Here is a 21,109-nt window from a genome sequence, read left to right as displayed (position 1 = left end):
GTGTGCAGACCAAGTTCGAACTATAAAAGACTCTCCCATAGACTGACCGTTTAGGCCCTGATGATGTCAGCAGAACGCTGACGAAAGCTTGGCATTTGGTACTGTAACATTAAACTCCTAGAGTTTGATTATTTTACCCTGGTGTTCGTTTTATTTTATTTGTTTGGCATGGATGCACCCAGGGATCATATATTTAGTTTAATTACCAATAGATATATATATATACACACACACACACACACACACACACACACATAAACACATACACACACAGTGCTTTTTTTGGGGGGGGGGAAAGGTGCCAGAACTCTCACACATCATACAACCCGCCTTGCTTACCCTACAAGGTTTACCTTTGTAGTTGAAAAAAAAAAACCCTTCAATTTTTAGTGTATCTAAAAGACTAGGATTTTGTTCAAGGCAACAAAGGTGCCAGAACTCTGTTCTGAGATAAGATATATATCGTCCCTGGTTTCTGCTGACAGGAGTAAGGGGGAACCTGTGGCTCAAAAGTGTAATACAGCTGCCTAACATGCAAGCTGCCCAGGTTCGAATCCCTGAAGGGTGTGACTAGCTGATGAGGGCTAATGAGTCTGAAATAGCTATACTAGTCTCCCACTAACTCTTTGCCAGCCACAAAATTTTGAATTTATAGTGTTCACAGTATGTGAAGTCTGCCTGCAGAACAGACTGATTTATATTTGGTAGACCGGGTATATATAGGGGGAAGGGAGAACAGCAGTTTTAGAAATTAATGGTGGGATAGCAGACAGTGGTGTATGCACGAGGGAAGGGATTGGAGGAAGGAAAGTGGATAATGGAACAGCAGCCTTGAAAACCATCAAGGGAACAGCTAACGCGTGCCTTTTAAGAGTAAAACAATTAGGAAAATTGGATGGACCGATGACTAGGTCTAGGAGCTGTGCGCAAAACCAGCCGGTATCATAACTCCCATTGACTTGCTCCCATGCTCTGATGATGTCGGTAGTGCTGGCCGATGAAAGCTCAGCATTTTTATTAAACGATTTCTAGTTTGATATTATCCTGGTGTTCGTATTTATTTGTTTTTTACTGCATGGCTTTACCCAGGATTCAAATTTTTAACGTAATTATACATATATATATATCTTTAATAATGTTAAAAACAAGAATCCCGGGTATACACGTATCGTGGCAGTAATAAAAGTATCCGAACACCAGGATAAAAATCTTAAACCAAAGCTCTTTAATCTACAAAAAGTACTAAGCTTTCGTCGGCCAAACTACCGACATCGTCAGAGTGTAAAAACGCCGGATCCGGGAGTTAGTTTATATAACTGGCCGCCTCTGCGCTCTAACCCTTGAACGGGTCATTGGTCCACTCATTAGTACCACCCGTGCTGTTCTTAAAGGGGCCGTGCTTGTCAATGCATCCGTAGCTTCCAAGGTTGCTCCCCTGCCCCCAGTCATTGTTATTCCCCTAGCATGTGTGCGAGCGCCCAGGGGGCGGCTGTCAGGTTGCTCCTGCTCTTCTCCCTCCACCCCACTTATCCTGGGCTGTCCCCGTGTCTTCATCGCCAAACTGTCTATCCTTCGCGTTTCAGATGTCATTCTCACATTTGCTGGTCCTATTACTCCCCTTGTGCGTGTACCAGCACCTGGGGAGTAAATATATATACACATGCATATATATGCATATACATGCAAATAAATTATTTAAATCAACTGTAATGCCTCTTAAAAGACTGTATAAAAGATTCCTTTAATCTCTACAGAATATACTAATTTACTTTTCATTTTTAATCCCCTTCCCTATTATTAATACAGTTTAGTGTATTAAATTGTATTAATACATTAATACGGGGAAGGAGAAAAAAAAGAATGGGGATAACATGGCAACAGCAGAATTCCAGTTTTTAAAGTAACGTTCTACTATAGTTCAAGTATAGTCATGTTTTTATACAACCTGGAAACAAGCATGTGCTGTTTCTGCCAGTAGGTGGTATTAACAAACCTGGCTGATTGCATTGTAGTTTGCTTATGTGGAAATTAGAAAATCTGATTCTTGTGTTAATAAGCCAGAGTTTGAAATCATACTTTGCCTTGGCTTAAAACTTTGATTTATCTGTGAAGGAGCAAGTTAGCACTCTTGATGATCATTTCTAAAAAATGAATGGGTCTGTCCTGACTTATTGTATGTGAATGTCACTGTGTTTCTCAATGTATTCTTAAAATCTGGGAGCCTGAATCTTCAAGTAGGCTGCTTTTTTATGTATGGCTAAGTTAAATATTCCTTGCTGCCATTTTGTATATAAGAGGATTTTGGATTTCCAAGCCTTCAGTGTGAAATCATTATGAACATTGTTAGGAGTAAAAGCCAATCAATGGCACATGATCCGATTTGTGGTACATAGTTTATGTTTACTATTGAAATTAGATATTTCTGATGAGTGAATTATAAAATATTCCTTGATTTATTTTCTGTCAGAAAGATATAAATAGAAAACAGCATAACATCATCATATGACTGTTATATCTTTTTATATCTAGAAGTGGGTAGATTTAATCATAAGCTTCTATCTTGAAAGAACTATAACTGATCTTATTATTGAATATTTATTTAAAATATTGTGCAGGCCCGGGCAGAACTGGAGCGGATCCGAGGGTCTTTGACGGAGGAGGGTGGGACTGGGACGAGCGCCGGGACATGGTCCACTGGAGGAGCCTCACTGTCCCTCTCAGGCCATGCGGGGGGGCCCAGACAGTGGCGCAGGCTGCCAAGAGCCCTGGGCAGCGGAGGTCAAGCGCCCAGCTATCGAGTTCAGGGACTGCACAGCCCAGCCTAGCCTAGCCCCACTTCCCCAAGGGGCCCCCCAGCTGCGCTTACCTTCTCCTCGAGGCTGCTGCTGCTGTGCTCGCTCTCCTTGGCCAGTTTGCTCATGGTAGGTGCAGAAGGGCAAAGGGAGGGTCAGAGGAAGGCCCACTCCCTCTCCATGCGACGAGACCTGGACTCAGCCCGCGGGCCTTGTGTTTGATATGTCTGCTCTAACCAGTTTACAGAGTCAGCATAATGCCCCCAATAGTCTGGGTCCTCGTTTTACACACCTCGGAAGGATGGAAGGCTGAGTCAATCTTGAGCTGGTCAGGATTAAATTCCTGGCAATGAGCAGAATTAGCCTGTAGTACTGCATTTTGACTACTGCACCACCACCACGCCTCCTATGTGGGCTCCTCCTCCTTGAGGGTATGTTTCCATTCCAACAGATTGGACAGAATAAGCATGCTACAGGTCCTTTTTCTTAAGTGTTGGCATTTAGTGGAATTTAGGAAGCATATCTTTTCTGGAGCAGACACTGTTCTGTGGAACACCCTTCTCCCTCGGATCTGACAGGCCCTATACCTTTATTCTATCTGTTTAATAGGAAGTGTCAGTTTATTTAATAAGAAGGCCCAAATTCTTAGTTCCTAATACTGTTAAGTTTTGCTACAGGTAGTCCTCGATTAATGACCGTTCATTCGGTGGCCATTTGAAATTGCAACGGCAATGACTAGAGTTATGACCCCTGCTTGAAGTTACAATTATTACAGCGCCCCTGTAGTGATATGATCAAAATTTGAGTACTTGGCAGCACACCCACTCTTCCAATGATGGGGATGGTATAATTCCCCCACCCCACCCCCCATCTGCCAAATCCTCCTATCTAGACACCCTGAACAGCAGCAATGGATGGCAGCTCTGAGGCTGGGCTTAAAGTAGCAGCCTGGGCCTCAGTTTCATCCCTAGCAATTCCACTGCCACTCAGAAAGGCTCCCTCAGGCCATCCTCAAGGTGAGATTACCTCCGTTGCCTAGTGCAGGGCTTTTCAACCTTTTCACCCATTGTACCACTTTTAGAATATGGCAACATCTGAGTACCACCAGTCGCCTAGCAAGGTGTCAAAAACTTGACCAAAAAAAAAAAAAAAGGAAAAAAGTAATAAAGTACAGGTAGTCCTCGACTTACAACAGTTTGCTTAGTGACGATTCAAAGTTACAATGGCACTGAAAAAAGTGCCCCCCAAGGCACAGCCGAGCAAGACACCTGCCTGGCGGCACTCTTCCTCCTGTCCGAGGTTTTCATTGTTGTCGGCATTTCTGTTGAGGATTGGCAGTGGGGGTGGAGTGGGGGGGTGTTTGGTTTTTATTCCCCCCATCTGCTGGGTGGTTGCAGCAGGTTTTGGTCACTTCACATGACCCTGGGACACTGTGATCGTCATAAATATGAATCAGTTGCCAAGCATCTGAATGTAAATCACAAGACCCTGGAGAGGCTGCAACATTCCAGCCAATTGGTGCTTCTTCTGGGCTGGAGCCTGGCACTGATCCTGGCGCTTCCACTGAGCCCTGACAGCCCTGCAGCTCCAGCCGTCTCTCGGTCAGGCTTGTGCGGTGCTGCCACTGGTTCAGCTCATTCCCCTCCCCCGCTACCACTTTTCTAGGATGGTCACGTACCACCTGCCAGGTGCCAATGTAGCACAGGTGGTACCCGTACCACTGGTTGAAAAGCCCTGGCCTAGTCTCCCCAGGATCCATTGCAAGCTACCTACCTTCAGAGAGTCTTTTCCTGTTGAGTACATAGCCTACCAAGGCAGTCCAAGGTGTCTTGAAGCGGCTTGGGGGCATTTCTTGTGCAACCTCTGCAATTTCTAAAAAATGCATGAAATCACAGCCCTCTCATACAACCTCTGGAGGGTCCAGGGGCCACATGAGAGCAAGTTCTATTGTCAAGTTCTATTCTTGTTTGGCCTCACTTGGCTTCCAAAAATCATTCAAGAATGGAGTGTGCTTTTGTGCAATGTTTGGAGACTGTGGAGGCCATGTGAAAATGATACTTGTGTGGCCTCTGGAAGTTTTGCAAGGGGACCTCTGGAAATTGTGCAGCCTCCAGAATTTATGAAAATCGCATGAAAACATGCTCCATTTTTGCATAATTTTTCAATCTTTCTGCAAAGCCTTTCTATCCCAGAGAGGGCGGGGGAACTAACACTCTTATGCCAGAGAAAGGAAACTCTCCAAGCTTTGTTCCTTCAGTGCATCGTGCCAGTTTCCCTTCCTACTCTGGGCTAGAAAGTCTTTTCAACTTTCTAGAGCACAGCAGGGAAAGAGAGCTAGCACTGGAACCAGAAAAAGAAAGCTCAGACCATTGGGATCTCGGTTTCCTTTCTCCATCCCAGTGCACCAGTTCTTTCCACAGAAGGAGCTGCCTGCCCTCTTTCGGCAGGCAGCTCTTTCTGTTTCACTTACAATGGTAAGTCGAGGACAGTCTATAGAACATACAGTGCAAGAATTGACAAACAGAAGATTGACAGAGAGTATTATGAATATTAGTTGATAGTCAGAATATATGATGATCTCTTTTCGTAAGTGCCTAAAGACGTGACTGTGTCAGTCGTCTTGGGGCCCCAGTGGGGAACGGCACAATGAGGGTGGTTGATTGAGTAATAACAGATCCCACCTCCCTCCACCCCTGACTTTTGAATTAGTTCTAAGACAGCGAAAGTTGAGAGCCCTGTATTGACAATGGACATTCACAGTTGGAAAGGTCAGACAATCATTTACCCACTAATCAGTGTTGTTTTCCCATCTTCTGTAAACTTAGAAATTAATTGACATATTTTTCTATTTTCTGGATTAAGTTTTAAAATATAGTTTGGAATTTCTGTGAAGTTTTAGTTGCCTAAATGTGTATTTGTGACATTCTTGGCTTTGAACGTTTGCCTAAAAACTGATGTAATTGGCAGAGTAGGTTTCTGGGCAAGCATCTGGTGGTCTAGTGATGTCAGCTGTCAACACTTTTATAGAGCCAACAATAATCTGAAAGCTGTTCTTGGGCAGGGAAGGCATTGGGCTAGCCTTATTAGTGAAGGATGCAAGCACTTTAGTCCTTCTGAGTGGTGACTGATGAGATGCTCTTGTTTCCCATGAGCATCGGATTGCTTCTAGCAGGTCACTCTCTTAGCTATCCTATAGGAATGACATCAAAAACATCCTGCCAGCGAAAACATGGTGTATATGAAATTTTGTGGCATCTAGGGTTTACTTTGAAAACTCTTGCCAACATTTTAGAAAGATTTGGTTGTGTCTGTCTTTTTCTTCAGATCCTTGAATTATTTCAGTAATGAATGTTATTTGTGGAATAATATCCAATTATGGTGGCTCTGTACTCTTGCTCTTTAGATTTATTTGATGTTTTAAATATTTTTTTTAAAAAAATACCAAACTGACTTGGAATCAAAACCCAGGATGCAAATTTACAGTGATATTCTCTCTGCGTAGGAATTGCTACTTGTTTCTGAACATTTGTAAGGGTCTTCTCGCAACCTATACCTAGTTTGTAGCTCAGAATTTCTGATTTAATTTATTAGCATCAAGGTGGGTCCTCTGTTTCTTGCTGCTGTTGAGCTATATAATTCATCAGCCTCATCTTGCAAAGCCAATGGTAAGGAATGCTTGGAGTTGTAATTCAGTAACCTAGAGAACCACAGATTTTCAGCTGTAACATAGATGATATTAAAAAAAGGAAAAAGTTATATTCTCTTCATTTTGTTTTGTTGAAACAGAACATCAGTATATCCAAATTAGTGTATCCTCAAAAGTAGCAAATATAACTCTGATCTGCTTTGTTTATCCTTTTTGTGCATGTGGAAGATAGAAGATGGCATATATAAATTATTACCTCTACTTATTGTTAATTTGAAATATATCATTATACAGCTACAATGTGTAGACCAGTTTTGACTCCAAAATCAGTATCAGAAAAATAGGTTTTTTATAATATTCCATTCAGCCAGAAGTTTTGCCCAATCCAGAATTCAAGTGAATGCAGTTAAAAGATATTAAACATTATCTCATTTATATTTCTTAAGAGATATTTGAGGATCTAGACTTTAGGAATATTTTTTTTGCACACTAGATCAGGAATAAAAGCAAAGTTGGGCTCCAAAGTAAAAGACAAACTGGTCTTGGATATAAATCACATTTTACCATAAACATAGATTAACATGACTATTACCAGATTTGTTCATTGAAAATATGTTATCACAGGCTTACACATGACACAAATCATACGCTCATGTGATTTTTTTATTCTAATCAGAGAAAAGTTCTTTGGATGGGGATACCACATGTTTATTCATTGATATGGATTGACAACCAGATCGTTAATTTGGTGTGATGTGTACCTCTGAAGGGAATAAAAATGGTCTGCCCCCAAATGTTTATATAATAATAATAATTAATAATAATAATAGTAATAACTTTATTGTCACTTTGAATGTACACTAATCGACATATATTAAAATGAAATTTCGTTGCATTCAGCTCTCAAAGGATCACCTTATATTATTTTCCATACTACTATACTTATTAATATGACTTACAGCATTTTACTAATAACAATAACAGAATAAAATAGAGCTAGAGTAATAAGTAAAATAATCTAGCAATATGTCTTCCACAGATGTCTCACTCTCAGTTGTGGCAACCAGCGCCCAAATGCTGTGTTGAAGAAAAAAACTCTATGGCCTTTTCTGAATAAATTCTATTTGCACAAATTAACAATCTAAAGAACAACTGATTTGTATTCTAGAGGAATCCCAGCCAAACTGGAATGAGTAGAACCTTTCCTGGAATGAATATATGGATGGTTCTCTTTGAAGGAGCTAGACCCGTAGCAACTAAGGCCAATTGGATTCTAACAACATTGTGGTTGATTGTCACAGTGTGACAGGATTCTTTTTGAACTGGAGTTATAGTTTGTTCTTCATTGGTAGCAATTGACACAGAAAACAAGACAGTGCAGAGTTTTATACTTTTAAGTATAAACAATGGCTTATATTTTACAGCAGATATTTACAACACAATACTTGTGTTTATCCAATACATGGTTTCCTGCTGTCTCCCTCTATCCCCTCCTCTGGACACACACACGCGCACACACATGCACACACACACACATACACACACACGGGGGAGGGAGGGAGGGAGGGAGGGAAGGAAGGAAAGAAGGAAGGAAGGAAGGAAGGAAGGAAGGAAGGAAGGAAGGAAGGAAGGAGAGGGAGGGGCTGGAATTTACTGTAATGTGCTTGGAACGTCTCGACTTTTTCCAGACAAATACCTACTGTTTCCCCATTGGGGAAAGAACCTCTCTTAGGGTCTTGGGTGAGAAGGAACCAGCCAGGTCCCTTCTTTACAGTCTTGGGTGGAGCTCTGGGTCTTTCCTTCTTCCAGGGAAGCCATCAATGGACTTTTCTTCTCCCTCTCCTCCCAGTTGATCCTTTTGTGCTGTTGCAGTCTTTGAAATGTGTTCTGAATTAAGACAATTAGCATGGCTTTTTGAAGACCCTAAAGCATTTATTATATTTTATCTATTTTTATTCATTCAATTTTATTTTATTATTTCTGGTTTTAATTTTAGTTGTAAACCTCTGTAATTGGCAGATAACAGATTTAATTAATAAAATAAATAAATGTACCTGTTTGCAACCAGAAATATTCCTTTGTTCAGAATCGATTTGAGAAAAACCAATATGGCTCTTTGTTTAGCTCTCTACAAGAATTTTTTTTTGTCATGAATTTGGATAGAGAAAATACAAATGGGTGATATGCTTGGGAAAAAGAACCTACAGTACAAGTGTGTTTAGAGCATGTTAACCAAGTATTTCAATTCCCAAAGAAGCAGATCTCAAGTTATACTTGGTTGAGATGCTCAGATATGAAATTCATTAGGCAGTGGTGCCATTTGTAATCTCCTGTGTGCCATTTGTTATAGAGGGTTATAAGCTTATCGTGTTATGCAGAGCCCAAGCGGCTCTTTTGGATCCCTTTAATCTAAATATTGGACTTTAAATTTGTTGTATGCTAGAACAGCAGTACTTGAGTTAAAAAAAATATGGTAAGCTTGGCACCTTACTAAAATAGTTTATGTGGGTTAAAAATGACACTATGTGCTGAGTGAAGCTTATAGTTATAACTTAATTTGACATTAGGTAAAGAAAATAAACCTTTAGAAAATGAAGTTAAGTTCAGATAAGATTTAAGATCTAATGAAAACAATATGATGGAAGAATCTGTACAGTTTCATTCTCAAAATGATTATTATGAACATATACCAAGCTTGCTACTTTAGGATGATTCCCTGGAATAATTCTAAATAAAAAAAATTAAGGTTGAAATACATAAAATAACCCTGAAATTATGCAAAGAAATGAACTTATTTCTCAGTTATAATAAGCTTGTCCCTATGAAAATTGTTCACTAATAAGGCACTTATCAAGCTTGGCTATTGTGGAACAAATAGGTCATGGAGTAACATAATTCTCCTGCTGACACTTCCAGACATACTGGATGAGTAAAAATATTACCTTTCAAGTGCAATTTGAAATGAATTATTCTACAGTGGACTTTGTGGACTTTTTATGTTTATAACTCTGTTAAGGCAATAATAAAAATAAAACTTAATCCGTGCTGTCAGCTATTTGTTTTAGAGATGTTGTTTATAAGTGTTAATGCCACAAATACCTGCTGCTCTGAAGCATTAGTTGAAACCAAGGACAGGGGCCAGATTTCTGTTAGCCAGATGTGATCTTGAACAAGTTTCATGAGCTGCTTTACTAATAGATGAATATGCGTATATCTTCAATACACATATATTTTATCTCCTAGATTCGGATTGCACTGCAATTGGATGATGGTTCTAGACTCCAGGACACATTTAGCTCCAGTCAGACCTTGTGGGATATTCTTCATCATTTTGCACAGACCAGGTGAGTGTAAGAATAAGAATCAAAGAAGAAACATGAACATGCAATATTTGAAAACAAATGTTATGGGCAACTAAGATGTTGTAGAATGAGTATCTGCTGTTACTTCACTAAAATCTGTCTTAAAATACAGGAATATAGGAATATAGTTAGTTTTGCTCATAATCTTGCATTTATTGAACAGATCTGTAGTAATGGCCACTACTTTGGATAGAATTTGATCATACTGTGATAAGAATATGCATTAGGATAGTCATGAAGCATTAATTCATTTACACTTTAAAGAAATTGGTTGGTTTCACTATTTAAAACAAATGATTTAGCTAAGGATATGGAAAGCTAATGTAAACTTTACTTGAATTATTTTCTCAAAATCCATTTGGAAAGAACATTATAATACATTAGTTGTACTAATAAAGGACCCTTCATCATTTTTTTCTGAATCTATAGACAAGCAATAAAAAGGAAAAACAAATCTGGCTGAAACTATATAATAAACTAGACATGTCACTCATTAGATCATCATTTCAGATATAATTCCTTACCTAAACAGAAACAGAATGACCACAGGCAGGCAAAAAATCATTAGGACTGAGAATTCCCCTTTACCCTATACATTTCTCTCTTCCCCTTTTATCCTCTTATTTTCCCATTATCTTCATTTTTCTTTACATTTCTTTATTTTATATTTTGATGAAATAATAAAATATTTGAACCGGCACATGGCTAGGAGAGAGGGATTGGCTCAGTGTCATCACCTGACTTTCTTGCCTAAGATAGGTAAAATGCATACAAATTGATATTATTATATACCTTGGACCTTTTAATTTGTTGATTCTTCTTCCATATTATGATATTCTAATCAATTATAATTATGTTAAAGTAGAAGTGAGAATGGTTTCCAACTTCCTGTCATCTTCCCCATTGAGTTTCTTTGTAGGAAGCTGGCAGGGAGCATCGGAAATCTTCCTTCTTTCCTTCCTTTGATTGTGGGAAACTGTCAGGCAGCTTGGGAAATCACAGTTGAGTTTGCATTTCCTATTGAGATTCCCATTGACTTGGTGACTTGGAAATGATAATCACCTGACTGTGACTGATCACAGTGGCCCAGCAGCATTGAAGTGGCCATAAATTTGCTGAATTTCAATCCCAAAGAGTCATGAGTCCTGAATTTTGAATGCATTCTGTAAGTTAGCCAATTTGAGATATATTGATTCAGAAATTGTTGCCCTGTGATGTACCTTTTCGCTCAATTGAAGATTACAAATAAACAGACACAACAGTTTCAGGGGTATATAAAAGACACAAGTCCATGCATTGATAGTTCAGTTGTCTTGTTGTGGTTTTGACGTTGCGGCGGAACGGGCTCAGGAAGATGGGGCTCCGTCTTTCGCATTTGATTTTGCCCCGCTGGGGACCCTGGAAAGAGTTGAAAGTCACCCCGTAGAGGCAACGAGCAAGGAGGGGACCCTCGTTAATCACGGGAGAGTGGCAGCCCTTCCGTTTGATCCAAGGAAGTCCTCCAAACTGGCGGGGGAAAGACTGGCTACATTCGTGTAGCCAATCAGAAGCTGCTGACAACCGAAGAAAATAAGCACCAACAAGCAACTTTTCAGCAACGTGGTTGAAACTGGATGAGACTCTATCCTCTCTTTATGATTCTAAGACTTTTTCCTGGAAAAAATTTCCCAAAGCACCCTCCCCAATGAGAGAGGGAAGGGGAATTTCCACCCCATTCCCTCAGGAAAAGAAAAGCGGCAAATTAATTGCTTGGGGGGAAAATAGAGAAAATTACAAGTTTAACTTAGAATTAATACACATATATGGCTTTGAAATGTGGGGACTAAAAGTGCTTTTGAGACTTTTTTTTAAAAAAAAAGAGACTTGAAAAGCTGGTAATATAAGTTTGGATTTAAAAAGCTGGAAAATGGCATTAATGACATCTAGTGGCGAATTACGGCACTACAATTTGTTATGCTCAAAGGAAACTTGGCTTGAAGCCCAGATTCAGATAAGACTCTTGCTGTCCTTGGAAACTTTCAGTTTTGAAGACTGCAGCTGGGTAAAGGGGGGGAAAAAACAAAAACTCTTGGGCTGCTTATCGGTGTGGCAGAGACGATGAACTACTTTGAAACCGGCCTGCTGAACTACGAATATAAATATTAACTGACTTTAAGAGCTGTGTTGTAGAACTATTTTCCTGCAGGAAAAACACACATCATTGCTTGAGATGATGGAATATTTTAGATTATAAATCTTTGATTGATGAACAATTTTTACTATAAAGACCACCTACAAAAAATAGAATGGATGTCCCATACTCAGCTTTAAATGGTAAAAAACCATATCTAACACCTGTCCCCAAAGTCTTCAGTTTGATATACTACCAAGAAAATATGGATGAAGATAGAAAGAAATTCTCTCCATGTTGAAATCAATACAAGAGACTATTGCTTTAGTTCATGATGAGACTAAAAATAACACAAAGGAGATAAAAGAACAATTTTCTAATCTAAATTTACCATCCCAGAAAATGACTACAAAGAAGGAACTAGCCATCCAGAAAATAGAAGGAAACTAGAGGAAGCAGATCTAAAGATGGAGGACCTAAAGGAAGGAGCTAACAGACAGACTTAGACAATTGAAGAACTAGAAGACGTAGCGATAATATCGGAAATGGAAAAGACATCTTACCAATAAAGATTTCAGAACACGTTTGAGGAAAAAGAAGAAAAACTGGTTGAATGGAAGATAGAACTGTTAGGAGAACTGTGGGGAATTGGAGAAGGAGGGAGGCTGTTTAATGAAAATCAATGGGCTGAGCGTTCTTCCAAAAATATTTTAAACAAATGGTCTTTTTTATTCCAAACAATATACACAAAAACAGAGGAAGAATTACTTGATGATTCAAATGCATTGACTTGGAAAGTTAGTTGGCAAAGGAAGAAAGCTTAGAGGTTTTGACCCATTAAATGGGATATTATACTATTAATTAGATGTTTGAATATGGTAGAGAATAGATAATTGCTAGAAATAGAAGTATTATTATAACTAGAAAGATAAGATTTGTAATTAGAATACGGTATTAGATTTTGGTATGAAGTAGTTTGAATAAGGGAAGCTTTTGATTACCCAAATATAACTTACTTTGGAATTATAAACAATAGAGACATTTTGAACACTGATGAGAAATTATTATTTTTTTAAAAAGTGAAAACAGGATATTGATTGAACATATGGATGTTTACTGCAAATGCAATTAAGATATGTTTTGGTTAGAAAAGATATCTTAAACTGACATTATTGATATTAGAAAAAATGTAACAAAGATGTTGATATTTAATTGTATATTTACTAATAACAATAAGAATTGTATTTGCCTAGTGTGAGAAAACAGGTACTACCGGAAGAAGAGAGGATGGTGTAATATTGGATCTAGATTGAAGAAGTTAATATATACCACTGAATTACTAATGGACCCAGACAACACATTGTTTATTAAGTATTTGACTGTAAAACTAGAAAATTAATAAAATATTTGTAAATACAGTTGTCTTGTTGTGTGTTAGAAAATACTGTATACAAAATACAGTGTGGTCCTGAGACTTCGTTGGTTTCCCCTGTCACAGTTTATATAATAATAATAATAATAATAATAATAATAATAATAATAGTAATAGTAATAGTAATAGTAATAATAGTAATAATAGTAGTAGTAAAGTTGGAAGGGACCTTGGAGGTCATCTAGTCCAACCCCCTGCTCAGGCAGGAAACCCCATACCATTTCGGACAAATGGCTGTCCAGTCTCTTCTTAAAAACCTCCAGTGTTGGAGCATTCACTGCTTCTGGAGGCAGGTTGTTCCACTGGTTAATTGTTCTAACTGTCAGGAAATTTCTCCTTAGTTCTAGATTGCTTCTCTCCTTGATTAGTTTCCACCCGTTGCTTCTTGTCCTGCCTTTAGGCGCCTTGGAAAATAGCTTGACTCCCTCTTCTTTATGGCAATCCCTGAGATATTGGAACACTGCTCTCATGTCCCCCCTCGTCCTTCTCTTCATTAAAGTAGACATACCCAATTCCAGCAGCCGTTCCTTATATGCTTTAGCCTCCAGTCCCCTAATCATCTTTGTTGCTCTTCTCTGTACTCTTTCTAAAGTCTCAACATCTTTTTTACATTGCGGTGACCAAAACTGGATGCAGTATTCCAAGTGTGGCCTTACCAAGGCATTGTAAAGTGGTATTAATACTTCACGTGATCTTGATTCTATCCCTCTGTTAATGCAGCCTAGCACTGTGTTGGCCTTTTTGTCAGCTGCAGCACACTGCTGGCTCATATTTAGGTGATTGTCCACTAGGACTCCGAGGTCCCTCTCACAGTTACTACTATTGAGCAAGGTGCCACCTATGCTGTGCATTTGGTTTTTCTTGCCTAAATATAGAACCTTGCTTTTTTCACCACTGAATGGCAAATGTTATTCAATATTATTGTAATATTATTGTTTCATGCCTATGAAAGGTTCTCTTCTCTCACTGTTATATTTCTCTGCCTGGGAATATTTATATAGTCTTCAAAATTTTTAAACTGAAGCAGTTGGTGTGTATTTCTTCCCCTTGATTCTTTTGGTCACAAAAGTATAATTGGATGATGCATGAAATGACTGGTAAGAGCAGAAAAACCACTAAACAAAACAATCACCCTACTTTTCTGCCATTCTCCTCAATTTTAGTTTTCATGCTTCACTAGTTTACTTTTTCTCTCTAGTGTTAAACATCTCTGCTTATTGTATACTAATAATATACTAATATGTATATATTATGTACAACTTCCTAGGTTCTGATATACTGTAATCAAAAGGGGACATGAAGAACAGTTGTTCTGGAATTGAGGATAGTTTCTCTTGCCTGTTGGAAAAGATTCTAGAGTGTTTCAATTCAATTATTGACTGGGCATTTCCAAGCATTTGAGGTGTTATTTTTTTAAAGAAAGGCTTGATTGTTGCCCTCTTGTGTCTTTTAGGGTATTTTTTATAAAAGGATTCGCCTATGCTTCATATATTCTGTGAATTATGAAGCTTCTGTGATGGTTTGCCTCCCTCTTGCTGCAGCCTACATTTAGTGTTCTTTCTGTCTGAAGTGGATTCAAGACTGCTTAAAAACAAATGTCAAACTAATAATCTGTACTTCACAGATGATTTGTTACTTAACTTTGTTTTTTGTGGCTTAGAAGGCTGAACTTCTTAAATTGTAAACAATTGTTGCAAATTATATTGAAGCATCTTTCCCTCTTCCCCCCAAAACCACTTCTTAGCGGGCTTGCCTAATACTTAGAGAAGGACCATCACTGATGTGCATTTTTTGTCCCTCTTTGTTCGTTCTTTGATTTTGTGTTTGTGTGCTTAAATGGATCTTCTAGGTTCTCTTCTGTTTTAAAACACATTTACTATTCACCCATGTGTTATATTATACAACTGTTTTATTGGTAGTTATTTCTTTCAGAATCGGAACTGTTCCAGAAATATCTCAGAAAGTCATTGACTCACTGTCAGAGTAGAACTTCCAAAGCTGAGATGATAGGACCATCAAGAAAGAGTGGATGAGCCAACTTGAACACTCGCATGAATAACAACAAACAGATGACTGTTATTTCTTTGCCAACCTTTGATTTACAAATTTTTGTACTTTTCCCCTGACACATTCCAGATACAATTTCACAAATAATATTGTTTATGTCTAGTGAGTTGTGATTACATAGAGAATCTAATTTCAAATATCTCCAAAAGATGTCACTTATCTCTCTGCCCATCTGTTGGTTCATATTGTAATATGCGCACTAACAAACCATTCTGTAGAGTTTCCTTAGTAGAGGTTTTATCTTTTTATCATTTTAACAGTCATTTAAATTTAGTCACCACCATCTTTAAACTGATCTGATAAATCACCTATTGTTTATCTAGCTCACATTTCCTATTCAGTGAACTTCAGCTGCATTTTACAAATTCTGTATTAATCCCTTCTATAAATTAGTGTCTTGTATGGAATCAGTTCCTTGCTTGAAAACAGTTTCAGACTATAAGAAGTTCCCCTTTCACAACTACATAATGCAGAATGCAATATGTTTATGTAGATGAGATTTTCTCTCCTCTCTCTACTGTTTTGCTTCACATCCATTCTGAAAAAGATTTCTGAAGGGCTGATAAAACATAACTATGCTAATGGTCCACATCATCCAGTGTTATCTGCTAATACATAGTGATACCGGTGGGAAACAACTGGGCATCATAATAATATTCTCCTAATTCTATTACTCAGCAACTGATATTTAGCTAGATATTGCCTCTATTACTGAAGGCCATATATAACTATCTTAATTAGAAGTTGTGAAATAAGAATTGTCTACCTTGAATTTGCCCAATCCCTTTAAGTAATGCAAGTTAGCAACCCTCTCAACAACATATGTTAGTGTTTTCCATAATTTAACCATGCTCTTTGTGAAGATCTTCCAAAAATTTAGCTGCCATTTAGTTTCATTGGAAAAGTGTGGATTAAAGAAAAGGACTTCCTGATTCAAACCCCCAAAGCATCATAACTTTCTTCATAGGGAAATTGCTTCAGCTCCGTAATCATCCTGCTCCGTAATCATTTTAGGCTGAGCTTGATTTTTCTGCTCAGTTTCAACTGTATATTACCACGTTCTTGGTTATGTAATGCAGGTAGACCTGACTTATGACAACAATTTAGTCCAAAATTACTGTTGTTAAACAAGGCAGTGTTAAGTGAGTTTTGCCCCATTTTATGACCTCTTTTTGCCACAGTTGTTAAGTGAATCACAGCAATTGTTAAGTTAATAACATAGTTAAGTGAATCTGGCTTCCCCACTGACATTGCTTGTCAAAAGGTTGGAAAAGGTGATCACATGATCCCTGGACACTACAGAGAAGAGGAACAAAGATGATTAGGGGACTGGAGGCTAAAACATATAAGGAACGGTTGCTGGAATTGGGTATGTCTAGTTTAATGAAGAGGGGGGACATGATAGCAGTATCTCAGGGGCTGCCACAAAGAAGAGGGAGTCAAGCTATTCTCCAAGGCGCCCGAAGGCAGGACCAGAAGCAACAGGTGGAAACTAACCAAAGAGAGAAGCAACCTAGAACTAAGGAGAAATTTCCTGACAGTTAGAACAATTAACCAGTGGAACAACCTGCCTCCAGAAGCGGTGAATGCTCCAGCACTGGAAGTTTTTAAGAGACTGGACAGCCATTTGTCCGAAACGGTATAGGGTTTCCTGCCTGAGGAGGGGGTTGGACTTGATGACCTCCAAGGTCCCTTCCAACTTTATTATTATTATTATTATCATAAATACATGCCAGTTGCCAAGCGTCCAAATTTTGGTCACGTGATCATGAGGATGCTACAGTGGTCATAAGTGTTAAATTATGTCCGCTTGTGCATCACTAATGCAGTGTAGGGATATTTGAAATAAATCTAAGTCTAGAATAAGCACCCTTTTCAGAAATATTATTAAAAGTTCTCCTTTAGTTCAAATTTAGCAAATGATTAAGGGTCACAACTAACTTTAGTTAGTTAGAAGACTGATTCCAGAATATTTGGAGATAAATGCATGTTCCATGCTGTTGAACTTTTGGGTGTGCTCCAAAGGTACCTCATGAACATGAAAAGTTCAGTTCAGAAGTTCAGTTCAGTTTTTCTGGCCTTTTAATTAATTATAAAATGTAGTATAAGCTTAGAATATGCTGCTTTGTTAATGTTTTATATGTTTTTCTTTGGATAACCCTTATTTCTTTAAATTTATTCCATCCTTTTCTTTCATAGTTACATATTTCGATTTCTTGTGATGAAACTAAAGTTGGAAATCAAAGTGGTATTGCTTATCTACTATTACTCAGTAATGTCAAGTAGTGCCTTGCACTTTATGCTAAGCAGCAAAGATGATTCCCATTTTTCTTTACCCTTGTCTTGATTATACAATTGATTTAAAATTGTAAGGACTCTTCGACATTAGTAAAGTTGCTTTTAATGACATCAGAAAACAGTTCAAATTTGGAAGAGCATTACTTGTAGCCAAAACAGTTGTTAGGACTCTTAAATATGATATGGAGACAGGTTACAATTTAGAGAAAACTGATACAAAATATTTATAAGTGGTGTACTCCATTAGTAAATTGCCAAGATACATAAATCATATAGTAATAAATGATGGAACTATGATACAGAAGGAACATTTTACAACATGTGATGGTCATGTAAAAAAACTCAAAAGTATTGGAAAATTATACATAGTACTATTCAGAGAATTTTAGAAACTAGTGTTGAGTTGAAACAACTTTATAAAAATTAGGCATAATAGGCATAACTCCAGAAACATCAACCAAAAAAAATCAGTTTCGTAAGATACATGTAGACAGCAACAAGGAAAATTTAGCACAACATTGGAAAAGATATATGTTTCTGATGACAGCAAATTGGGAACGTAAACTTGGAGAATGTGTAGCAATTAGAAAATTAATAGCATATATTCACAGTAAAAGTTTGACTAAATTCAACCAAGAAAGGCTTCCATATATATTATATATTGCACAGCCAGGGAAATTTAAACTTTTAGAGTCTGGTTTTTAAGTGGAAAAATAACTGATTAAAGAACTGAAGTTAGAATTATATGACCATTTTAAATGTTTATAAATATTGTATATCAGTTGAAGTAAACTAAAGGGAAGTTAGAAATTAATTTTTTTTCGTATTGTTTTTAATAGAATTTCTTTTTAAATAATAAAACAGTGGAGATACCAGTATTCAGTATGGAGATTTTTTAAAAAAATCAATTAAATCCCTTTTGTATTTTGTTAAAAATAATGTATTCTGCTTTTTATGGTTAATCCTTCATTTAATAAGCATCAATTATACAACTTTTGCAATTTCTCTGCCTATTAATTTTACATTTTTTATTATTATTATTTTGTTGTTTTTGTTTGGTGTGTGTGTCTGTATGTGTGTATGGGTATAATTATTAATTTAAAAAAAGGTGGCTAGAATTGTCCCATTACAGTTCTTGAACTTTCTAACTTATAAAAACAAAAAATAAGTGGAATTAATTGAATTATTTTTAGGACACAGATATTAGGTCTGTCTTCAACTGTAACTTTTAAGGTGCTTTAGCAATTATTTATTATCATTTCACTCAGGCAATGTCATAATCAGTTAATCAATGGAATAGAACTATTTTACTTTTGTATTTTTTTTCCTGTTAATGAAGTCATCTATTTAGATTGACTCAGAACAGAAATGCAGTTTTCTAGAGGTATAGATGCCTAGTAATGGTTTACTTCTGTACATTTTTGGAAACAATATCTTCAATAGTTTAGGGATACTCAATAATTCTTCCCAATAATATTTGAAGTTTCAGGGTTTGTTTGTTTTTTAAATTAAAGCACCTGTGTGTTCATAATTTCTACAGTGTTTGAAAGGAAAAAAATCTGTAACGTTTAGATAAAACAGTTGAGATATCTAGTTCAATAAAAAAAAACTGCACGGTTAGTGGGAAATATGTTTGCATTTTGTACACAGCTGTTTGTTTCAACTGTGGAACACTCCCCTTTCTTCCTTTTGATCCTCTGTTCCTCCCCCTCATTGTTTCTTCCAACTGCCTAATATCTTCAAAAGAAAATGCTCTATCACTAAGACTTCAGTCTTGTGTCTTTTTTTTTTAATCTAGGTTCAGTTTTCCTAACCTAGCAGCAAATTGAACCAATCTGCAGGTGTAAATGGTGTGCATGTGGCTGCAACCGTAAACAGTTGAATAGCCCTTCGTTTCCTCTTTCAGAAGGTTGTTGTGGATTTTTTTTTTTACAAAATAAGAAGATGTATGAAATTCTGATGCCATCAACCATGCTGCATTAAGTGAATTGTGACTGTTTTTAAAGAATATGTTACAGATTTCTTTCTTATCTCTATTTAACTACCGGTATATATTGTTAACAGTTCTCCTGGCGGTGAATATAATAAAATGGTTTTCTGTATAAAAAAAAATCTTAATAGGAATGTGTTGTGTAGATTCTTTGTTTCAATTATTGAAACAATAAAACTTAAGAAAGTAATAGATAATATAAAACAAGTCTCATGTCTAGACACAGCCTTGCACCCATAGAAGGATTCTAACTCAGAAATACAGCATGCATTTTGAATATATAGATTTCTAGCTTTAAGCACTTCAGTTTAAAGAAAAGAAAAAATACCAAGCCTTGATGATAGTTAATTTCTGAGACTTTCTGCTTTTGTCTAGGCAGTTTACATGTATTTATCTGAGGAATTAATTGATGAATTTGGTACTTACTGAAGCATATTTTCCCAACGTGTGCAATATCTGCTTTTGTTCTTCTGATGAATATTTTAAATATTAAATAGAATTGGTTTTCTTGTACAGAAATTTGGCTTAACTCACCCAAGATACAGTAAATATTACAAAAGTACTAATTTCTCTTAATTGGGCATTCATTGGGCATTCATATTGTGTGGGATGGAACAAGTTTTGGATGACTTCTTTTTTTAAAACTGAGGGAATAGTAAAAAAAAAAAAAAGTCATATGAGAGCTATCTTAGTAGCAATTTGAACTCCTAGTTGCATTTTCACATTGTATAAGCTGGAATACTTCAGTATTTTATAAAGTATCTGGCTAAATAGCTATATCAGGATAGATTATGGTAGCCACAGCCATTTTGTCTGCCTGCTAGCTCTTCAACATCATTCTCTGACTGTCCCATATGGAGCATGTTGTTAGAGCTCTGTGCGTCTTCTGTTGGAGCAGAAGGGGATAAGTGTGGTCAACCCACTGGAATTTTCCCCCAGGTCCCTAGTGTCCATTTCTGCTAATTAGGTCTGAAGAAGGTCTGGAAGCTATTGTGAGCTGCTGCTGCTGCTGCTCCTCCTCCAGCATGCTCTAAGCCCTTACACAAGATGTTTACAGGCCCTGTCAGATCCCTACATGAGGGAATCTAATCTGCCTGCTGTTCTCCTTCTGAAAAACAGCACATCAAAGTAATGGCAGCGTGTTTGATGTGTCTGCTTGCCTCAGAGAATGCACGTAATGGATTAACAGTTGCTGGAGGAGGGGCCTGCTGGCTTCTAACCATCCTTTGGGAATCTTTGTGTATGTTGTTTTTTGCAGACATTTGATCAGAGAGCACAGTCTTGGATAATAATGCCAGAGGTGTTGAAATTAAAAGAGATGTCCCTTTTCTTGAAATTGGTCTGCTAGATCATAGCTTTCTTAGTCTTGCCTGTGATCCTATCTTTTGCAAATAAGCTGGTTCCTGTTTATT

General features: G+C 37.4%; 1 protein-coding gene across 1 annotated transcript in view; it reads left to right on the top strand.

Annotated features, from left to right (window-relative positions):
* Window positions 1–21,109, top strand: part of ASPSCR1 (ASPSCR1 tether for SLC2A4, UBX domain containing) — a 92,911-nt gene that overhangs the window by 13,622 nt on the left and 58,180 nt on the right. Inside the window, exon 4 of the mRNA XM_015825528.2 lies at window positions 9,682–9,782. Coding sequence (XP_015681014.2) covers window positions 9,682–9,782 — 101 coding nt within the window. The remainder of the gene's footprint in view (window positions 1–9,681; window positions 9,783–21,109) is intronic.

Source organism: Protobothrops mucrosquamatus, unplaced genomic scaffold (genome assembly GCF_001527695.2).
Source record: "Protobothrops mucrosquamatus isolate PMUCROS unplaced genomic scaffold, P.Mucros_1.0 scaffold2678, whole genome shotgun sequence".
Lineage (NCBI taxonomy): Eukaryota > Metazoa > Chordata > Lepidosauria > Squamata > Viperidae > Protobothrops > Protobothrops mucrosquamatus.
Note: the sequence above shows the minus strand (reverse complement) of the source record. Positions and strands in the feature narration are given on the sequence as shown.